At 47.4% G+C, this 18,772-nt stretch overlaps 1 protein-coding gene and 1 long non-coding RNA gene across 2 annotated transcripts in view; one reads left to right on the top strand and one right to left on the bottom strand.

The window, feature by feature from the left end:
- Positions 1-18,772, bottom strand: part of LOC122389299 (receptor-type tyrosine-protein phosphatase S-like) — a 128,187-nt gene that overhangs the window by 51,986 nt on the left and 57,429 nt on the right. The window contains exons 21-26 of the mRNA XM_043381182.1: positions 18,588-18,729; positions 15,801-15,983; positions 13,042-13,412; positions 11,115-11,316; positions 10,406-10,481; positions 9,671-9,729 (exon numbers count right to left, since the gene is read on the bottom strand). Coding sequence (XP_043237117.1) covers positions 9,671-9,729; positions 10,406-10,481; positions 11,115-11,316; positions 13,042-13,412; positions 15,801-15,983; positions 18,588-18,729 — 1,033 coding nt within the window. The remainder of the gene's footprint in view (positions 1-9,670; positions 9,730-10,405; positions 10,482-11,114; positions 11,317-13,041; positions 13,413-15,800; positions 15,984-18,587; positions 18,730-18,772) is intronic.
- On the top strand, positions 1,653-5,543 carry LOC122389297. Its single transcript, XR_006257954.1, has 3 exons — positions 1,653-1,724; positions 4,331-4,427; positions 5,475-5,543. It is a non-coding gene; the product is annotated as an uncharacterized LOC122389297 (long non-coding RNA).

Here is an 18,772-nt window from a genome sequence, read left to right as displayed (position 1 = left end):
CAAGAAAACTAACGCCTTGATCATCGTCGTGATCTTCGGCCTCGCCGTCGACAGCCGGCCGCTCGCCGAGCTCACCACTCATGACCCCCCAGCCGACTGACGGGTAGGGTAGGGTGTTCATGCCACCGCTGCGCCCCCACTGTGGTCGCAAGTCATGACCCCCGGCCGCCCCGCTCGCCAGCTGAAAGAAATAAAAAAGTCTCATCTCACGACGCCTTCACCTTACCTTCAGCGGCGTAATGCACCTGAGGTCACCTGTCCTGACCTCAGCCGGCTACGCGCCTAAGAGCACTACTAGTGACCCCTGTATGTATGTACGCGCCACACGCCCGCCGAACGCACGTATCGGGTCACCGCTCATCACCTTCCACCGCGCCACTCCCCTGAGGTCGGCGGTCAAACTCACACATATGTATGGTCACTGCACATGACCAACCGACGCGCCACGCGTCTAACGTCACCGGTCATGACCTTTTTGGGCGCCCACACGCCGGCTGACTCACTCTTGGGTCACCGTTTGCTACCTTTTGGCCGCGCCACACACCCGAGGTGCCACTTATGACCTTGGCTGACTACAGTACTCACCTTAGGTCATCACTCGTGTCGTGACCTCTCGTTGGGCAACGCGCCGCCAAAACCTCGGTTGTGTACTCACCTGAGGTCCCCAGATGTCACCACTCGTGGTTGTTTATAACCTTCAGCTGCCCACACACCTGTGGTCCGACTCATGACCCAGGCACCGCCCCATGCCAATCGACCTCTTGCCTAAGGCCACCGTTTATGGCCTTCTTCAGCCATTTCATCGTACGCCCGCCGTCACCCCATGACCGCCTGCCATGCCATGGCCGGCCGGCTACTCTCCCGAGGTCACTGGTCATGACCTCCGGCCGCGCCATCGCCGTCCATTCACCTGGGGTCACTATTATTGACCTCCAGCCGCGCAACACTCCAAGGTCGCCCGGTCACGACCTCCGATTGCCAGGGCCTCGGATAACGAATTTTCACTGGGTGGGCAAAGGCCACCCAGTGAAAATGGTGGACAAAAATGGTGCGAATAGCAGGATCAATACTGGATGGACCATCTGCCAAAATTCTGACGCTTTGGGAGTGTCTCTGAGACTCAAGCATAAAATGTTGTGCATTGGACCAGAAGAATGCCTTCACTGAAAACAAATCTACTCATGAGGGGAGAGTAATTCATATTTGACTCGCCATTCATGAGTATATTTGGATGAGTAACTCATGCGTGGAGCGTTAACACTCAAGAGTAAAAGTTTACTCGTTTTGAAAACTCAATTGCCCAAATGCATGACCTTCTCCCTATGAGTTGCCTGACTCATGACGCACAAAACATTGGTATCAAAACTCCCTGTTGAGTCTCGCAAACTCATGTAAGGCGAGTAAGGAATGTACTCACGACCCGTGAGTTAGTGAAACTAAACGTTTGGGTTTAAGAACTCATGAAAAAGAGGACAGGGATTCTTGCTAACTCATTGTTCGTGAGTAATGAGTTCAAAAACCAGTTTGAAATCATTAACTCTTCAAACGCAGCTTAAGGAAACCAATGATGCGCCGGTAAATATGTTCAACCGTGAATTATCCATGAGCTGCTTTACACAAGCCTTACGCGTTAATATTACCGCCATGACGCCATCTTGCATGTTTGTGACGGAAGTGCAGCACGGGACGCGGCGGACGCAGTGAATTGGAGGCTGGAGCGACTGGTGAGTGTTAAATGTTACGCATTTTATTGCCTGTAGGTATGTTTAAGTGCAAAATGCATATTTTCATTGAAAATGTACCTACATGTGCACTCACACAACACTACTGATACCTTGGGTTGTCCTGTGGGTTGGTTGACCCTCCTAGTTATGTATTGTCTATAACATGAAAGCCTTTTTGAGGGGTTCATAATATCCATCAAAATGTGGAATATCATTTCAGTCATGCTCAACATGCCCCTACAGTGAAACCTAACATGTTATTCTACGGGCAGCTTTGCCAGCGTGAAGCCTAACAGAATAATTAAAAACATCAAGTATTTTCTTTAAGCCTTTGCCTGTAGCATCTATTTCTGCCAGCCCTTAATGCTCAAACCCTGGTGCAAACATCTATAGGTTAGGATAGGTGGTATATGTGCAAATGAAGTTCGAGTGGTAGGCAGTGGAAGGTTGTATGTTGTAAGATGTAGGCTGGTAGATTGTAGGTACCTATTTAGGTTGTAAGGTCTAGTTAGTAGGTTATAAGGTAAGGCTAGGTCAGCTTTTCATCATGTTTTTCATCTTCCTCGTAGTTCATCTAGTATTTTTGTAATAAACGACTTGTAGGGGAGATCCGTGTAAGACGCCCAGGGTTGGTAAGAGGCCCCATCGCTTTTTTTACCAAACCAATAATGTTATTTATTTTTTAATGTTCTTGTAAAGCAGAAGCCCTCTTGAAACAACAACTCACGAAACCTGAGGCATCAGGTGCGTCGCAGCGACTTTTGGTAAGTCTTTTTCTGTTTTTGCCCCTTTACTTGCTAGACATATGCATCTTTATCACCCTTATATATCTGAAAAAACAATGGCTATCAAATACAATCTTATCTCATCGAAATTGTCACATGTTAGCTTCAGAATAGACCCTGTTCTGGTGCGCTGCAAATGTCTCATAAACCATAAATATTGTGACGTTAGAACACTGCATTTTTTTAACCCTCGCCCATGTAGGGGGGGGGGTGGTGCAACCCCCCCCCTGAGGTTTTTCGGAAATAGTGCAAAAACGGCGGCGCGCAGCGCCGCCAAATTTTGGGTACCTTATGGGGCAAACCTTGCGCATCTTTTGATAAAAAAAAATTTGACCGGGTCATGTCAGGTCACGGAGTTATGACGTCACAAAGGGAACAGCCTCCGGCCGGATTTTCACAAACTGAGTGCCAACGCCCGAGGTTTCCTGCCGGTGGTACGGACATCGGTTGATGGATCGTGATGAAACTTCCCATGCATGTTGGGGCAAGTATTGGCTATCATATGGTATAAGAAACTTGACCGGGTCAGGTCAGGTCACGGAGCTATGACGTCACAAGAGGAACAGCGTCCGGTACTATTTTTGAAAAGCGCCCGAACCACTAGTTTGCTAATTCTTGTCAGCTCAATGGGAATATGCAGCAATATTAGCTTCTATAGGGAGCAAATGGACCTTCCAAATCCAAAAATACAATCAGATTTCAAAAATTTAAATTTTGATTTTTCGAATTTCTGCCGCCGACTGTGACCTTGCCGACTTCCGGCGCTCCCAACGCGCCATTTTTAGAGCTAGGGAAACGAAATACATACCAAACGATAGAGAATTGATCAAGGAACACGATAGTGAAGATTTCAAGTCGATATCTCCCACCGTTTTGCCGCAATCGCCGCGGAAAGTTGAAAAAAGTTTATTTTTCCGAAAATTTGACCTTTGACAGGTCAAAAGTAGGTCAAATGTTGACCTAGGACCAAAAAATATACCACCAATCGCGAGATCTCGGCGAGAGCAATCCGTTGGTCTTTTCCGCTAAGCTCTACGACGCTCCGTTTTCAAACGCCAAGGGGGGGGGTCGCACCCCCCCCCCCCTGCATGGGCGAAGGTGGCAGATCGCCGTTTACGGGCGAGGGTTAAGAGGCCCTCCCTTCGAGGATGATAAAACGCCTCCCGATAAAAAAACGCCCCCGATGATAAAACGCCTGCACCTGCGGCAGGCGTGGCATTCTTTTTTCAAGGAGTTTGTTTTTGTTTCTTTTTTCTGTTTCTTTTCTAAGAGGTAATAGGTACAATTTTCGTTGGTCATCAGCGTTTGGTTGTGCTAGTTTTCGCGTTGTTCGAGCGCTTTGGAAGTGTTTTTGGTTTCGATAACACCGTATTTGCTTAGTTTTTCGAAATAAAAGGCCTTGCAGCTGTGTTCGCAAAGCGTCTTTTACAAGTCGACTTGCCTTGTTAAACGCCCGGGGGGTCTTACCATACCCATAGTGTAAGAGGCCCTTTTGCAAATTTTTCCAAAATGTTAAAGTTTACGGTTTGTGTACCCCCTAGATTCATTTTGAATGCAAATATGTATGGGAAAATGATGCATGCTCACAGCGCATGCACACGTTAGCTCTTAAATATTATCAGTTGTCTAAAAATAGCAACTGAGCTTAAGGGGGGGGCCTCCTGCACCACTCTCCCCTAATTGAATCATTTGGCCGAATCCTTCTAAAAATGAGCACCCCAAGTGCTTCTTCTAAAAGCCCACCCCTGCACCCCCAAAGAGTGAGATCTAGATACCAGGCATGGTCGAATTGATTCTATCATGATGTTCTCATCTCCTCAGCTGGACGGTGCCATGGAGGCCACTTTCTCAGAGAGGCGACACCTCATCGTCAAGAGGAAAATCCCGATGGCCACCATCCGTCGTCGATGAAAACAAAGTAGGTACATTGTCATAGATAACATGAATCACTGTACATGGTCTGATGCGTTGTAAATTAGCGATCCTATGCAGTCAGAGTCAGGTGGTTTGGTGCATGCAACTGCAGACGCGCCTTCACCGGCTCTCAGAGTCAGTTTTCTTTCTGAAGCTCATCTTGAGTCATTTTGCACCCGCCCTCATGTGTATTTTGTTTCCCTTGTTACCGACAGACTAGGGCCAATATCCGAAAATGATCCGATCCACAGGAGCCAAGAGCGCAGTTCTTCTATCTGATTATAAATTCATCAATACTTTTTGGAGACCCTGCTGGTCCTTGATCCAACATGTTTCTTTTGTCGATGAATACCGGCGATCTTGAATCTTACATTTTTGCTCTGTGGATTGATTCTGGGGATCTTGTATCCTACATTTAGTCTCTGAGAACACATTTTTCTTGCTAAATTTCAAAATGCTTTGCATTTAGCGAGGCGTACAAGGTTGTTTAATAAGTCTTTGTGCACAACCTGCTTCGCTGGCCCTAAACTTCAAACTTAACGCTTAATTTTATGTCTACAGACATGACATTTACGTTGGATCCAGGAAATTTGAACTCTGGCATTTCGTTCTCGCGTGGGGTCCGGAATCCTAAAGTGTTATTTATACGTGCGTTCCAGGGGATCTTGGATCCTAAAATTATATTATATTTTTCAATGAGATCAAGGAGATCCAGTATTCTGAAATCCTGGCATTGCATGGGATCTTGCGGATCTTGGATCTTGATTTTTGGCTGAGGCACAAGTCTGTACTTATACCGACAATGCATGCATAACCCCAAGGTCATGTCCGCCGCACGGTAGGGATTGCGAGAGTTACTAATGCTACTGTAAAACAGATGTGCTTGTGTGACATCGCATTTGCATGACCACCGATAACGGAACTGGATTGGCAGTTAATTTTCAGACGCTGCAGTAAGAAGTAGAAGAATTTAAGCCGGCCATGCGAATATCGATGGCGTCTTACTGGTATAGTCGTCCTTCAGCATGCGTCATTAATCCTTTGTTTTCAGGTCTGGAAAGAGCTGAGTCGGATAAAAAAATGCCGACTTGCAGGACACCAACGAGTTGGAACTCTCCCGGGAAGCCATGGCCCCGATTGTGGCCAATGGCGAAGGTGAAAGAGCAGCTGGATGCCTCACAGATGGTAAGTTAACAACATTTTACCCGGGAATGTTGGAACCGTAACCGAATAGGTACCAAAAGCTCATGTATTTATGAACGTCCCGTTAACAGTTTGATATACCCGTATACACTTACACGGAAAGTATTTAAAAAAGAGCAGAAAAATGTGGAATTTCATTCGTGCTTCTTATAAGAGATCATAGAAGTTCATCGTTATATCCACTGTAGTAAACTACAGTGGATACTCAATACCTATAGACATTGAGTATGATTAACACATTTTTATCGTCAATTTCAAAGTAATATATGCGAGCACTATTTACTCTAAACATATTTTAATGTTATGCTCACAAGCATCTTCTAACCCGCACCCCGCGGGAGTTCCTAGATTTCCAGGCCCTGCTGGGGGGGGGGGGGAGGGAGGAAACGTTTGAACCCATCTTTTAACTTAGCTCCTGGGCCATGTAGCGATACGGCGAAGGCGGCGTTCGAAAGCACGTCAAAAATAAGGAAGAAATTATTTCGGTCACCTTTTTGGTCAGGTCAAAGGTCAGGTCAACAGAGGTCATTGAATGCAAAAGTTCGCCGATTTCCAGGTTAAATTTTGATAATTTTCAAATTTTGACAACATTCAAATTTTGATCAGATCAACGCATAGCTCGGAAACTAATAGAGCTACAAAACCACAGAAAAGCGCCTTTGATAGCCCATTAACGCTCTTTCTGATTAATTCTCTCAGATTTGACCTGCCGTCAGTGGTTTTGCATGCGGGGGAGGGGTAAAAACTGCCAAAATAGATATATTTTTCTGAAAGTTTTTCAGCAAAAACTTTTGACTTAAGCCTTTCACGAACTTTCTTTTACCGGAATCGTGTTTCTCTCGTCAAGACGCATTGAATAAACTATTATGTGACCTTGAAAGGTTAACTTAAAAATTTGACCTCAGTTCAAGGTCATGACCTGACCGATAAGGGTCAGGTTGCATATCAGTTGATCCGTTCGTCGAGATGAACACAACGAAGGTGTTTTCATCGTTCTATGCCTCTATCAAAATTTCTTCGCGAAAAACTGTCAGATACCATTCGTGACCTGAGATGTCATCAGGGGCATAAAACGGGGTCACGGGTGCCATTTTCATGTTAAGTGTGGTTGCACTAATTGCTTATATGCCTTTGGTCAAATTAGGTCAATCAAATTAGGTCAGATTTGGTCAAATTAGGTGCACTCGCCGGGTAGCCCGTCGTGAAAACGGCCAATATGACTTACGTCCAAAAGAGGCGCCTTTCGATTGTCTCCAATTTACTTACCTTTAACTGAGAGGTCGTAAAATGCACCTGACCTTAGGCCATCGACATCAAAATGCTAAGATATACATTTTGTACAAACTGTTGCTCTTATCAATCGCTGCAAGTTTCAAAGCAATCGGTCACTTAGGTGTAGCTATGGTAGGCTTTATAACTTTTTAAGTAGTGAGGTCACTTGGCTTGACCTGGCGACCTGACTTTAGGTGACCCGGAGAGCCGCCGTTTTTTTTTAGATATTCGCGAAAATCCACAGAAGGGGTGTTCAAACACCCTCCCCCTCCCCCAGCAAGACGTGGGTTAAAATTGCGAGAGGCATACTGTACCAAATTAAAGTTTGCAGTTCGTGGCCTTGATTTCTGAAGGTAAATTTTTCCGTCGCAGACGATGCGATCGACCATCTTCTCTGCACCGTGCTAAAGAGCACCAAGTTGTGTTCACATCGGCGCCGCAGCCACGGCCTCATGTGGTGGACGACTTCCACGCCATAAAGGGCGTGCCAGCAGTGCAGTTTAAGGAGCTAACGGCAAAGGTGAACAAGCTGCTGACGTGGGGGGCCGCGTTCACAGTGTTTGCGCAGTCGTTCAACCGCCCAGCCATCCGTCTGGCCGGCTACCTGATGTGTGCCGTGATCCTGAAGACCGATGTGTCGCCGCCCCCAAAGCAGTGGGCGGCGATTCAAGGCAAGGGTTCAGTTTTTCAAAACTTCGCAAAAAACGGTCGGAGAGCCGCGATTTTGGCATCATCGTGTTCGCCTCGCTCAGGCGCGTCGAATGGTATACTTTTTGTTCGGGTGAGGTCAACTTGAGGTGTCGACCTCGTGCTTAAAAAGATTCACTGAATCGCCACGAAATCAAGTGCTTTAAAGGGACCCTCCCACCTTAACATTAGTTTTGAGTTGAGATAGCCAAGTTTGCGGCCAGGCTCAGAAACCACCATTTATCCTGGTCGCAACCCCCGCAGCTTTATGGTGTTCAAGAAATTTCTTCCCTTTACTTGCAGGGTGGGACCAGCGTGGTCCCTATCTCTTAACCATTACGGGAATCTGATGACGTCATCAGGCTTTCGAACGTCCGTTAAATGTTTGACTAAAACGTTTTGTAGCACGCGGTGGTATATGCTGCTTTGCGCGCAACAAATGCCGCACTTTCAAATAAAGTCGCTAGGAACAGCGGAGATCCCAAAAAGTAAACAAAAGTAAAAGTCTAATATCTTGAAAACCGGTGAATATTTTTCGATGAAATTTGGTAGATATTCGTTTTTGCTCTTTCTGAACCGAGCGACATCACTTTCATGCCAATTCATTAACTTTTTTGAAGGTGGGAGGGTCCCTTTAACATAGGCGTGTCATCTCTATGTATATAAGATCTCTATGGTAAGCACAACCATATAAGTGATGCGCTCACAGATCTAGCCTCGCTTCCAGCGCGCGAGTTGGCAATGTACCACACTCTGTGCCTTCTCAAGCGTATTATGGTGACCGGCGAACCTCTCGACATTGCCGAAGGGCTGGTCTCGGTGGGGCAGAGGAGAGAGCGGAGCACGCGGCAGGATGCGAACCTCTCCCTCCCTCACATACGATCCGAGTCCGGCAGGAGGCGATTTCGCTACCGGGCTGTGTCTACTTTTAACGAGCTGCCAGCGGCCGTTACTAAAGACACCGGGTGCTTTTAAGGTACATGTAAAAAAGGACCTGGGCCACTTTTAGACAACAAGTGTTAGGAAGTGTGTGTACTCGTACGTCTGTGTAGTTTTTGAATGATTGTTCATCATGTCCCTTCATCTGACTCGAACTCTAGAATAGCCATGTTATGATGAATGAGTTTTCAAGTGTCAATACAATACAATACAATCGCGAGATGCAAAAATGCTAACTTAGCCGTAAATGGTGATTTTCGGTTTCGTTTTACTTGGTTTACGACGCCAGTGTTTAAACATGCGAATAAACATGTTTTGTATTCGTTGAGGCACTTTGTTTGGACATTTGCAAGAAGCTACGGATGTTATATACCTTGAAATATTAAGATTAACCAACGGTATTATTTTAATATGCACGTGTTTTAATACCTATAATATGGTTTATAAAAGTAAAAACGTTGCATTAATAGAATCGTAGAACTATATTTTTAGTAGATTAAGTGTGTTTTCGTAGATATACCATGGGTGTAAAAAAACTCCTTCAACTGCTCAGATATGTACTATTTGTTGAAAAGGTCTTCCACGGTGTTTTTAACCGCGTAAATGGGGTAACTTAAGGATAATAGCATACTTTTAAAAAGAGCTTCAGGGTAATTTAACACCGTTAACGTTATATCATGGTGTAGTAAAACACCCAACCCTCCTAACAGTATTCTATTACCTTCTTCTTGGTGTTCATTTAGAAGCTAATGCGTGTAATTTAAGCGGCAAAGGGACTAAATTATCCTTCCTCAAGTGCTCAGATATGTACTGTGCAATTACATCGCTAACGGTGTCAATATTTTTTTGGTTGTGGGGGTGCACTTGGTGAAGGGGGCGACCTTCAATGAGGATAAGGGCGCTTCCAATGAGCATAGGTGGTGCATATCTCTCAAAAGGCGCGCGCACAGGAATTTTGAACGGAGGAGGCACGACTTGCAAACTGGGGCCCCCCATGCCGAATGGCCCCAGGCCCCAGCCGAAAAAGTTCCCCAACGCGATTATATTTCGGTTGATTTGAAACTTAGCTTTTATCGATACACGATAAGTCAATTACCCGTTCAATTTTCAAAGCATTTGATGTTCTAGTTTTGCTTACGCACTTACAAGGGCTTCCTTCCTCGTGATTGTTAACGGTGGCTGCCTTTTGAGCCAGCAGGGACCTTCTGAAAAAAAAAATGGAAGTTGCTGTATCATGTCTCAAGAATTGGAAAAAAATGCGCATTTCTCACCTTACTTCACTTACACATAACGGAAAACTGCCGTTAGTTGGCGGATGATAGCAAAACACTGCCAAAAAAGCGTGCACGTTACAAAAGGCCTAATGAAGTTCGATAAACCAAAACAGTCGCTGTCGCTGCCAGGGTTGTATACCAATCAAGTCGATTGAATTGATTGATTTGTTTCAACGTGTATTTTGAGTTGATTGGATTTAGTCGATTGACTTTTCGAGATGACTGGCTGACTGACTCGTTTGACTTTAGCGACTGGTTGAATGATTTGATTCCCGAAAATTAGAGTGACTCGTATGATTGAGTCGATTGAATGGAAAGTTCAAATAAGTTTTAGTTGACGAAAAATAATGACACCAATTGATGACATCAAAGATTACAAAACTACACTGAAAACTGCTTGTCATTACAACTGTTTGATGAGTTTGAGTTTGAGTTTGAGTCGTTTGATTGAGTTGATTGATTCCTTTCATTGTCGCGTTTGAGTCGATTGAATCAAATTCCGAAAACTGCTCTGACTTGATTGATTTGATTGGTTTCCCAACTTTGTCGTGATTGAATTGATTGCTATTGATTGAGTCGTATACAACCCTGGTCGCTGCTAGTTTACCTGAATGCCAAAGCCCCGATCACGATGAGCAGAATCAGCATGATACCGAAAAGACTGCCCAGTATAGTACCGGTCGCTGAAAAGGAACACATAAAACCACGATTAAAAGTGACACAAATAGAACTGTTATAAGAAGGCAAGGAATTGCATGAGAATAGCTTGAAATGAAAGCAAATAACTCTTAGGTGTTGTTTTTACCCGCTGGGACTGAGAGCGTGAGATGATGTTTTTCGTACTCCAGCGTAGATGGGTAGCCATACGGCTTCCACGGTTGACAGTGATAACATCCGTCATCTTTTGCAAGCTCGTTAAAGATTTGGGCTGTACGGGGACTCGAACCCCGGGCCTTTGGATTAGCGCTCCAATGCTCTACCTCTGAGCTATACAGACCAAGTCTTGGTCTGTATAGCTCAGAGATAGAGCATTGGAGCGCTAATCCAAAGGCCCGGGGTTCGAGTCCCCGTACAGCCCAAATCTTTAACGAGCTTGCAAAAGATGACGGATGTTATCACTGTCAACCGTGGAAGCCGTATGGCTACCCATCTACGCTGGAGTACGAAAAACATCATCTCACGAAAGCAAATAACATAAGTCTCAGCTTTCAGAGGCTACATCAAGATTACTTTACTACTCATAGCTTCTACTACATAGCTACGGGCTACATAGCTTCTAAATAACAGAACTGGAGGCACTTCGTGCAAAATATTACCATTTGGAGCTCGGACGGTGATAGGCTCGTCCACGGCTCTAAAACTGAGTCCCATGTTGTCGGCTGACAGCCTGGATAGCGCCGCCATGCCGATCCGGTAGGTATGGTCGGTCTTCAGAGGTTGGTTGTAATAGGACTTCTCAGAAGTGTTGTAGTACTTTCCATCGCCAATAACGAACGTCCCGTTTGTATCCACGTGCTCCTAAAGAAATCGTGATTACGGAGCGAGCGAAGCGAGCGGAGTCTTACGTAGAATAACGGAACTATTTCTGAGTATGAGCGGCCGGCCGGCCGGCCGGCCGTGGTCACGTCACGATTCAACGACGCTTATATCTCAGCAACCACTTGACCGATTTACATGCGGTAATTTTTGTAGGGTAGCTTCATTCCTTCTACCAAGTATTGAACTATTCCCGATGCATGTGGGTGACCCCTTATGCACGTGCCACGTGCAAAACGAAGAGGTGTCAGTTTTGTAATAGTAGCAATATCTCGGAAACTACTTGGCCGATTGCGCTGAAAGTTGACATGTAGGTGGGCACCCACTAGGCACTGCATATCTGTGTGCCAGAGTTGGGGTGCTGCTGCACGTGCGCACGTGCAGGGGTCGATTCCAGATCTCGAGAATGGCTGGACCGATTGCGCTCAAATTTGATACACAATTAGGGACCGGCTAGTAGGGTGCCGTGCAAAAGTCAGTCGGGACCCATTTTGCACGTGCGCACGTGCAGGGTGTCGCTTCCAGATCTCGAGAACGGCTGGGCCGATTGCGCTCAAATTTGGCACATCGCTAGAGCCCGGTTAGTAGGGTGCAGTGCATAAGCCAGTTGGAGGTACCCCCTCGCAATTTCGCACGTGCAAGGCCCACCCTCTCGCTCGCTCCGTTAGTCGCCCCAAAAGGCGTTATACTGGTTACAGAGCGAGCGAAGCAAGCGGAGTCTTACGTAGAATAACGGAAATTTCTGAGTATGAGCGGCCGGCCGGCCGGCCGGCCGTGGTCACGATTTTGCGACGCTTATATCTCAGCAACCACTTGACCGATTTACATGCGGTAATTTTTGTAGGGTAGCTTCATTCCTTCTACAAGTATTGGACTATTCCCGATGCATGTGGGTGACCCCTTATGCACGTGCCACGTGCAAAACGAAGAGGCGTCAGTTTTGCAATAGTTGCATTATCTCGGTAACTACTTGGCCGATTGCGCCGAAAGTTGGCATGTAGGTAGGCACCCACTAGGCAATGCATATCCATGTGCCAGAGTTGGGGTGCTGCTGCATGTGCGCACGTGCAGAGGTCGTTTCCAGATCTCGAGAACGGCTAGACCGATGGCGCTCAAATTTGGTACACGGTTAGGGACCAGTTAGTAGGGTGCCGTGCAAAAGTCAGATGGGACCCATTTTGCATGTGCGCACTTGCAGGGTGTCGCTTCCAGATCTCGAGAACGGCTGGGCCGATTGTGCTCAAATTTGGCACATCGCTAGAGACCGGTTAGTAGGGTGCCGTGCACAAGTCAGTTGGAGGTATGTACCCCCTCGCGATTTGTCACGTCCGAGGCCCACCCTCTCGCTCGCTCCGTTGGTCGCCCCAAAAGGCGTTATACTGGTCATATGTGGATCAGCATAAAAGACACCGAAGACAAAAAGACACAAAAGACAAAGTTGCAAGCAACATTCATGCAATGCATCTTTTTCAACAATGATTAGGCGAATGAATTGGCGTGATGACCACAGGCCCATACTTAACCTGCAGACAGTGTGCACGTCAAACGGTAAATTTTTTCTGCCATCAAGATAGTTGCTTTCTACTAGTATAATGCCGATATGCAATTTCATCCTAATCAACCAAGACATTTACGGGTACGAGTGGGTATCTCGTACTGTAACAGTCTATCAGTCGTCCGCTGTCCGTTCCCATTTCCGGCACCTACCGGATCAGCCACAGCGGCCACGTAGAAGCTGATGCCCCTGCGACTGGCCTCCTCGGCGTTGGGCAGGTCGTCGGCAGGGTACGCCTCCACCGCTGCGCCGTCCAGATCCAGGTTTTCCGAGACGATGACGTAGTAGCGCGAGACGGGCGGCCCGCCGGCGCCGGCGGCCGACGGCAGCCGCAGCTGCACCGTGCTGTCCGTCACCAGGTCATGCCGCACCTCGGGCGAGGCCGGCAGCTGCGGCGGCGGCACGCGCGTCTCCAGCCAGGCGGCGGCGCTGTTGCCCTGTCCGACGGCCGTGCTGGCGGCCACCCGGACCAGGTAGCGGTGACCCGCCTCCAGGCCCTCCACCAGCAGGCTGTGGTGGCGTGCTGCCGGGTCGCAGGCGGCTTAGAGGTTTACCACGAGAATCTGGATTGTACGTGATGAGTACATGAGACACGTTTGCACTACGTAGGGTGACCTGAGCTGATGAATTTGTGGCCTCATTCCATGTTCCTGCAGATGTTCGCGTGTTGAAAGTAAAAGGTATCTACGCATCAGCTGTACAGTCTGTCTTAAAAGTACCGCGCAAAGTGATGGTGGATCCATCAAGCCTGCCCGAGGAAGGGCCTCCTATAATTTGAAAGTCACCGAACCAATTGACCTGGGGAATGGACGAGGATGCGAATTGCTTCGGTGATTCAAATTTAGCAGGCCCTTCCTCGGTCAGGCTTGATGGATCCACCGTTACTTTGCGCGGTACTTTTAAGACAGACTGTACAGTCTGTCTTAAAAGTACCGCGCAAAGTGGCGGTGGATCCATCAAGCCTGACCGAGAAAGGGTCTGTTTTAACCCGCGCCCGGCTGGGGGTCCTGGATTTCCACGCCCTGCTGGGGGGGGGGGGTGTTTGAACACCCCCCCCCCTTGTAACTCGGCTCCTGGGCCACGTAGCGATACGCAGAAGGCGGCGTTCGAAAGAGCGTCAAAAATAATGACGAAATCACTTCGGTCAATTTTTTGGTCAGGTCAAAGGTCAGGTCACCAGAGGTCATTGAAGGCAAAATTTCGCCGATTTCCAGGTCGCATGTCAAAAATTTCCAAGAAGCCAACGCATAACTCGGGAACCAATAGAGCTACAGCGCCACGGAAAAGCGCATTCGATAGCCCTATTAACGCCCTTTCTGAGTAATCCTCTCAGATTTGACCTAACGTCAACGGTTTTGCCTGCAGGGGGCAAAAACTGCAAAAATAGCCGATTTTTTTCGGAAACAGTTTTTCTGCAATAACTTTTGACCCAAGCCTTGTACGAGCTTACTTTTACCGGCATCGTGTTCCTCTCGTCAAGACGCATCGAATGAACTATACCTAACTTGACCTTGAAAGGTCAACTTGAAAATTTGACCTCAGGTCAAGGTCATGACCTGACCGGAAAGGGTCATGTTGCATATCAGTCGATCCGTATCGTCGAGCTGAACACATCTAAGGCGTTTTCATCGCTCTAGCATGCCTCTATCAAAAGCTATTTGCGAAAAACTGTTAGATACCATTCGTGACCTAAGATGACCTCAGGGCATAAACAAGGGTCACGGACACCATTTTCCTGTTCTGTGTGTCTAAACCACTTGTAATTCGGTGTTTGGGAGTGTTTATAATGTCTTTCGTCCAAAAGAGGCGCATTTCAATTTTCTCCCGTTGACTTATAATGGGGAGGTCGCAAAATTGACCTGACCTTAGGTCATCGATATCAAAATTCTGAGATAAACATTTTGTACATGGTATTGCTCTTAGCAATCGCTGAAAGTTTCAACGCGATCGGTCACTCGGTGTAGCTATGACAGACATTGAAACTTTTTATGAGGTGAGGTCACTTCAAGTGACCTGGTGACCTGACCTGGAATGACCTTGGTCTGAAATTTTCACAACATGTGTAGAATTGATGTATGATAAGGTGTACCAAAAACGGCGGCGCGGAGCGCCGCCGTTTTTGAGATATTCGCGAAAAACCACAAGGTGGGGTGTTCAAACACCCCCCCCCCCCCAGCAGGGCGCGGGTTAATTTGAAAGTCACCGACCAATTGACCTAAGGAATGGACGAGGATGTCAATTGCTTCGGTGACCCAAATTTAGCACGCCCTTCCTCAGTCAGGCTCGATGGATCCACCGTCACTTTGCGCGGTACTTTTAAGACAGACTGTACATAGTGCTTTCAGATTTTACTTGCACTACCTGGTCCTGGAGATCCTCTTTTCTCCGTCCGCTTGCGCTCGCAAAGACATCGTTGGTGGTCACGGGTCAATGTATTGGACTGGTGCCCCTCCACTCATGTCTTTGGGCGAGGGTAACCGCCGTACACACGACTCACGAGACCAATACAAAGCCAAGGGAAACACTCACATGGAGAAATGGGACATGTAACGCGGCGGTGGCGGGGTGGCGGCGGTAAAACACTCGCGTGCGCTCGTCGACGCGAGCTGACGCACACTGACGCGCGCCGCACCCGGCTGCGTAGATGGCGCTGGATAGCGCTCGCTCACAGCCAGAGAAAGGTCGTTGGCCCGACCGCCGCTGTTGCGGCTAGTCGAGCCAAACGTGCATTTCTCCGTCCGCTTGCGCTCGCAAAGACATCGTTGGTGGTCACGGGTCAATGTATTGGACTGGTGCCCCTCCACTCATGTCTTTGGGCGAGGGTAACCGCCCATACTTGCACTACCTGGTCCTGGAGAGTGGAGATCCTCTTTTGTGCTCTGCGTTACAATTGCGGCCGGTACCTACTCACCTTGTTCGTCGTCGCGGCCGATCTTGATCTCGTGGCTCTGGAGGGGAGTGCCGTCCTCTGACTCCGAGACGTTCACCTGATAGCGCAGGATGCGTCCGTTCCTCTGCACGGGCGTAGTCCAGAAAACGTGGAGCTCGGTCAGCTGCAGACCCTGCTGTCTCACGTCGCCCGGCGGCCCGGGCCCTGGCGGTCACGGCAGAGACGCACGGTAGCACACCGGTCGGACACCAGGTCACCAACGTAGCACAGGCGGCTGCCTACACACCGGAAGGAGCAGAGTCACACAACATCGCAGAAACTCAACCAGCCCTATCATAATACAGTCCTATTAGCTATTACTCCTTAACAGATGATGCGCTCTATCAACTGCTATCACCTTTTCAGTTATCAGCCCACTGTGAGTTACAAATATAAAGACAAATATAAACCTGTTTACCAGCAATACGTCCAGCATGTGCATTGTGCAACGCATCTATTCCGATTATAAACTCACTTGTACATACCACGTATGGCTCTCATTTCTTGCTATATGTACAATACAAAGGTCTGTTTTTACCGATATAAGTCTAATTTTACCGATATTTTTCAGTGCATCAGTGCATTGGTGCATGCTGCACGAATCGGAGATGCAATGCATTCAATATTATTACGGAGCGAGCGAAGCGAGCGGAGTCTTTCCTTATAGATTAACGGAAATTTCTGAGTATGAGCGGCCGGCCGGCCGTGGTCACGGTTTTGCGACGCTTATATCTCAGCAACCACTTGACCGATTTACACGCGGTAATTTTTGTAGGGTAGCTTCATTCCTTCTACCAAGTATTGGACTATTCCCGATGCATGTAGGTGACCCCTTATGCACGTGCCACGTGCAAAACGAAGAGGTGTCACTTTTGTAATTGTTGCAATATCTCGGTAACTACTTGGCCGATTGCGCTGAAAGTTGGCATGTAGGTAGGCACCCACTAGGCAATGCATATCCATGTGCCAGAGTTGGGGTGCTGCTGCACGTGCGCACGTGCAGGGGTCGATTCCAGATCTCGAGAACGGCTGGACCGATTGCGCTCAAATTTGGTACACGGTTACGGAGCAGTTAGTAGGGTGCCGTGCACAAGTCAGTTGGGACCCATTTTGCACGTGCGCACGTGCAGGGTGCCGCTTCCAGATCACGAGAACGGCTGGGCCGATTGTGCTCAAGTTCGGCACATCGCTAGAGACCGGTTAGTAGGGTGCCGTGCACAAGTCAGTTGGAGGTACCCCCTCGCAATTTCGCACGTGCAAGGCCCACCCTCTCGCTCGCTCCGTTAGTCGCCCCATAAGGCGCTATACTGGTTATTATAGATCGTTTTTTTTTAAGTTCGACCCTCACTGTAAACATCTTTTTGGAAACAGCACGAGAATTGCTAGCTGAATTACTGAGAAAACTGGTTAGCGCACTTAGTATTGGAGATATGAACTAATATTTTCAAAATAAGTTTCTAACACCGATGATACACTGTTACGTTAAGCGCCGTGCGATTTATTAACCCGGCAGTTGCTGGGGTATTTCGCCACCCACCGTTTGCTGGGGGGGGGGGGGGCGTTAAACGCCCCCAGCCGATAACTCGAGAACCAATAGGCGCAGCGAAACGCACGCGGCGGCAAACGAAAGAGCGCGACGAGACGCTTCAGATGAGTACTTTAAAGTTGAACTTTGAGGTCACAGGTCGGGTCAAGGTCAGGTCAAACACCTGAAATCGGGCTTTCAGTAGCATGGACTTCAGGACTTCGCAATGGGCACCTCTCGTCATAAACTCTGTCAAAACGGTGCACAATCCATCATATAAAGCCTACAAGAGTGTCAGCTCCATGTAGGGGTCAGTCAATCATAGGTCAGGGTCAAGGTCAGGTCAACCGGGTAGGCACATATCCCCGAAAATCAAAACTGATATTCGCAGCCTGTGACACATGTTTTATGTGTAATTTGGGGCGTAGAACACGATGGTGACATTCATTTTATCATATGTGTACGTGTTTGGCTCAAAAAGTTCAATTTAAGAAATGCATGAATCATGGTCGTGAAGTAGTCACGAAAAATTGCCAAGATTCAGTTCAAGATTATGGAAAATGCGGAACGATAATCAATAATCGAAGATAGCCATTTGATTGATAATGGTATTGGCAGTCTAATGGCGTTTACGGCATGTCTGTATGTCTATTCTGTGATTTTATATGATTTTTTGAACATATGCCGTTTTTGGTCGAAAACTCAGAAATCATGACGTCACTAAAATCTCGATATCTCAAAAATTTTCCAACCGATTTTTTTTGAAACTTTGTCACGATAAACTTCAATTAATTCCCTACAGGTACCCAAAATTTGGCGCGCCTGCGGCGTGCCGTTTTTATGCTATGGCCCGGCGAAAAAAGTGGGGGCGTTTAACGCCCCCCCCCCCAGCAACTCGCGGGTTAATTAGTTTAGTTACACTTCCTGACAAGACCTCGATCCTTGTGAGGTTGCAAATACCGAGCTGCAAGTGGGGGAAAAAGGAGCCAGGTAGAAATAATTTTGATACAATTGATCGTCTGCGAAATCATTGTGCGCCAATGAGTTTTCTCAGTAATTCAGCTAGCAATTCTCGTGCTGTGTTCAAAGAGACGTTTACAGTGAGGGTCGAACTTAGAAAAAACGAACTTTAGTGACATGGAAGAGATAACGCATTTTGATAAATATATTATGCCATTTTTTCAACAAAGCTTTTGAATCCACCCTGTATCGTCACAAATGCCATGGATATTGGATATACATACCGATGCTCAAACGAGACTTGGGAGCTGTTATGTGATGGGAAATGTGGCACAGGAACGTGTCTCTTTCACTTCCTTCTTGTGTTCTTCCAATCACAGACGACGGAGAACCTTCCCTTCTTACGTCAGCGCAGAATGCAGAAACCTTGAATAAACATTCAGATGTGTCACGTTAGGCGGCACGGGCG

Source organism: Amphibalanus amphitrite, unplaced genomic scaffold (genome assembly GCF_019059575.1).
Source record: "Amphibalanus amphitrite isolate SeventyFive unplaced genomic scaffold, NRLGWU_Aamphi_draft 000353F_arrow, whole genome shotgun sequence".
NCBI lineage: Eukaryota > Metazoa > Arthropoda > Thecostraca > Balanomorpha > Balanidae > Amphibalanus > Amphibalanus amphitrite.
Note: the sequence above shows the minus strand (reverse complement) of the source record. Positions and strands in the feature narration are given on the sequence as shown.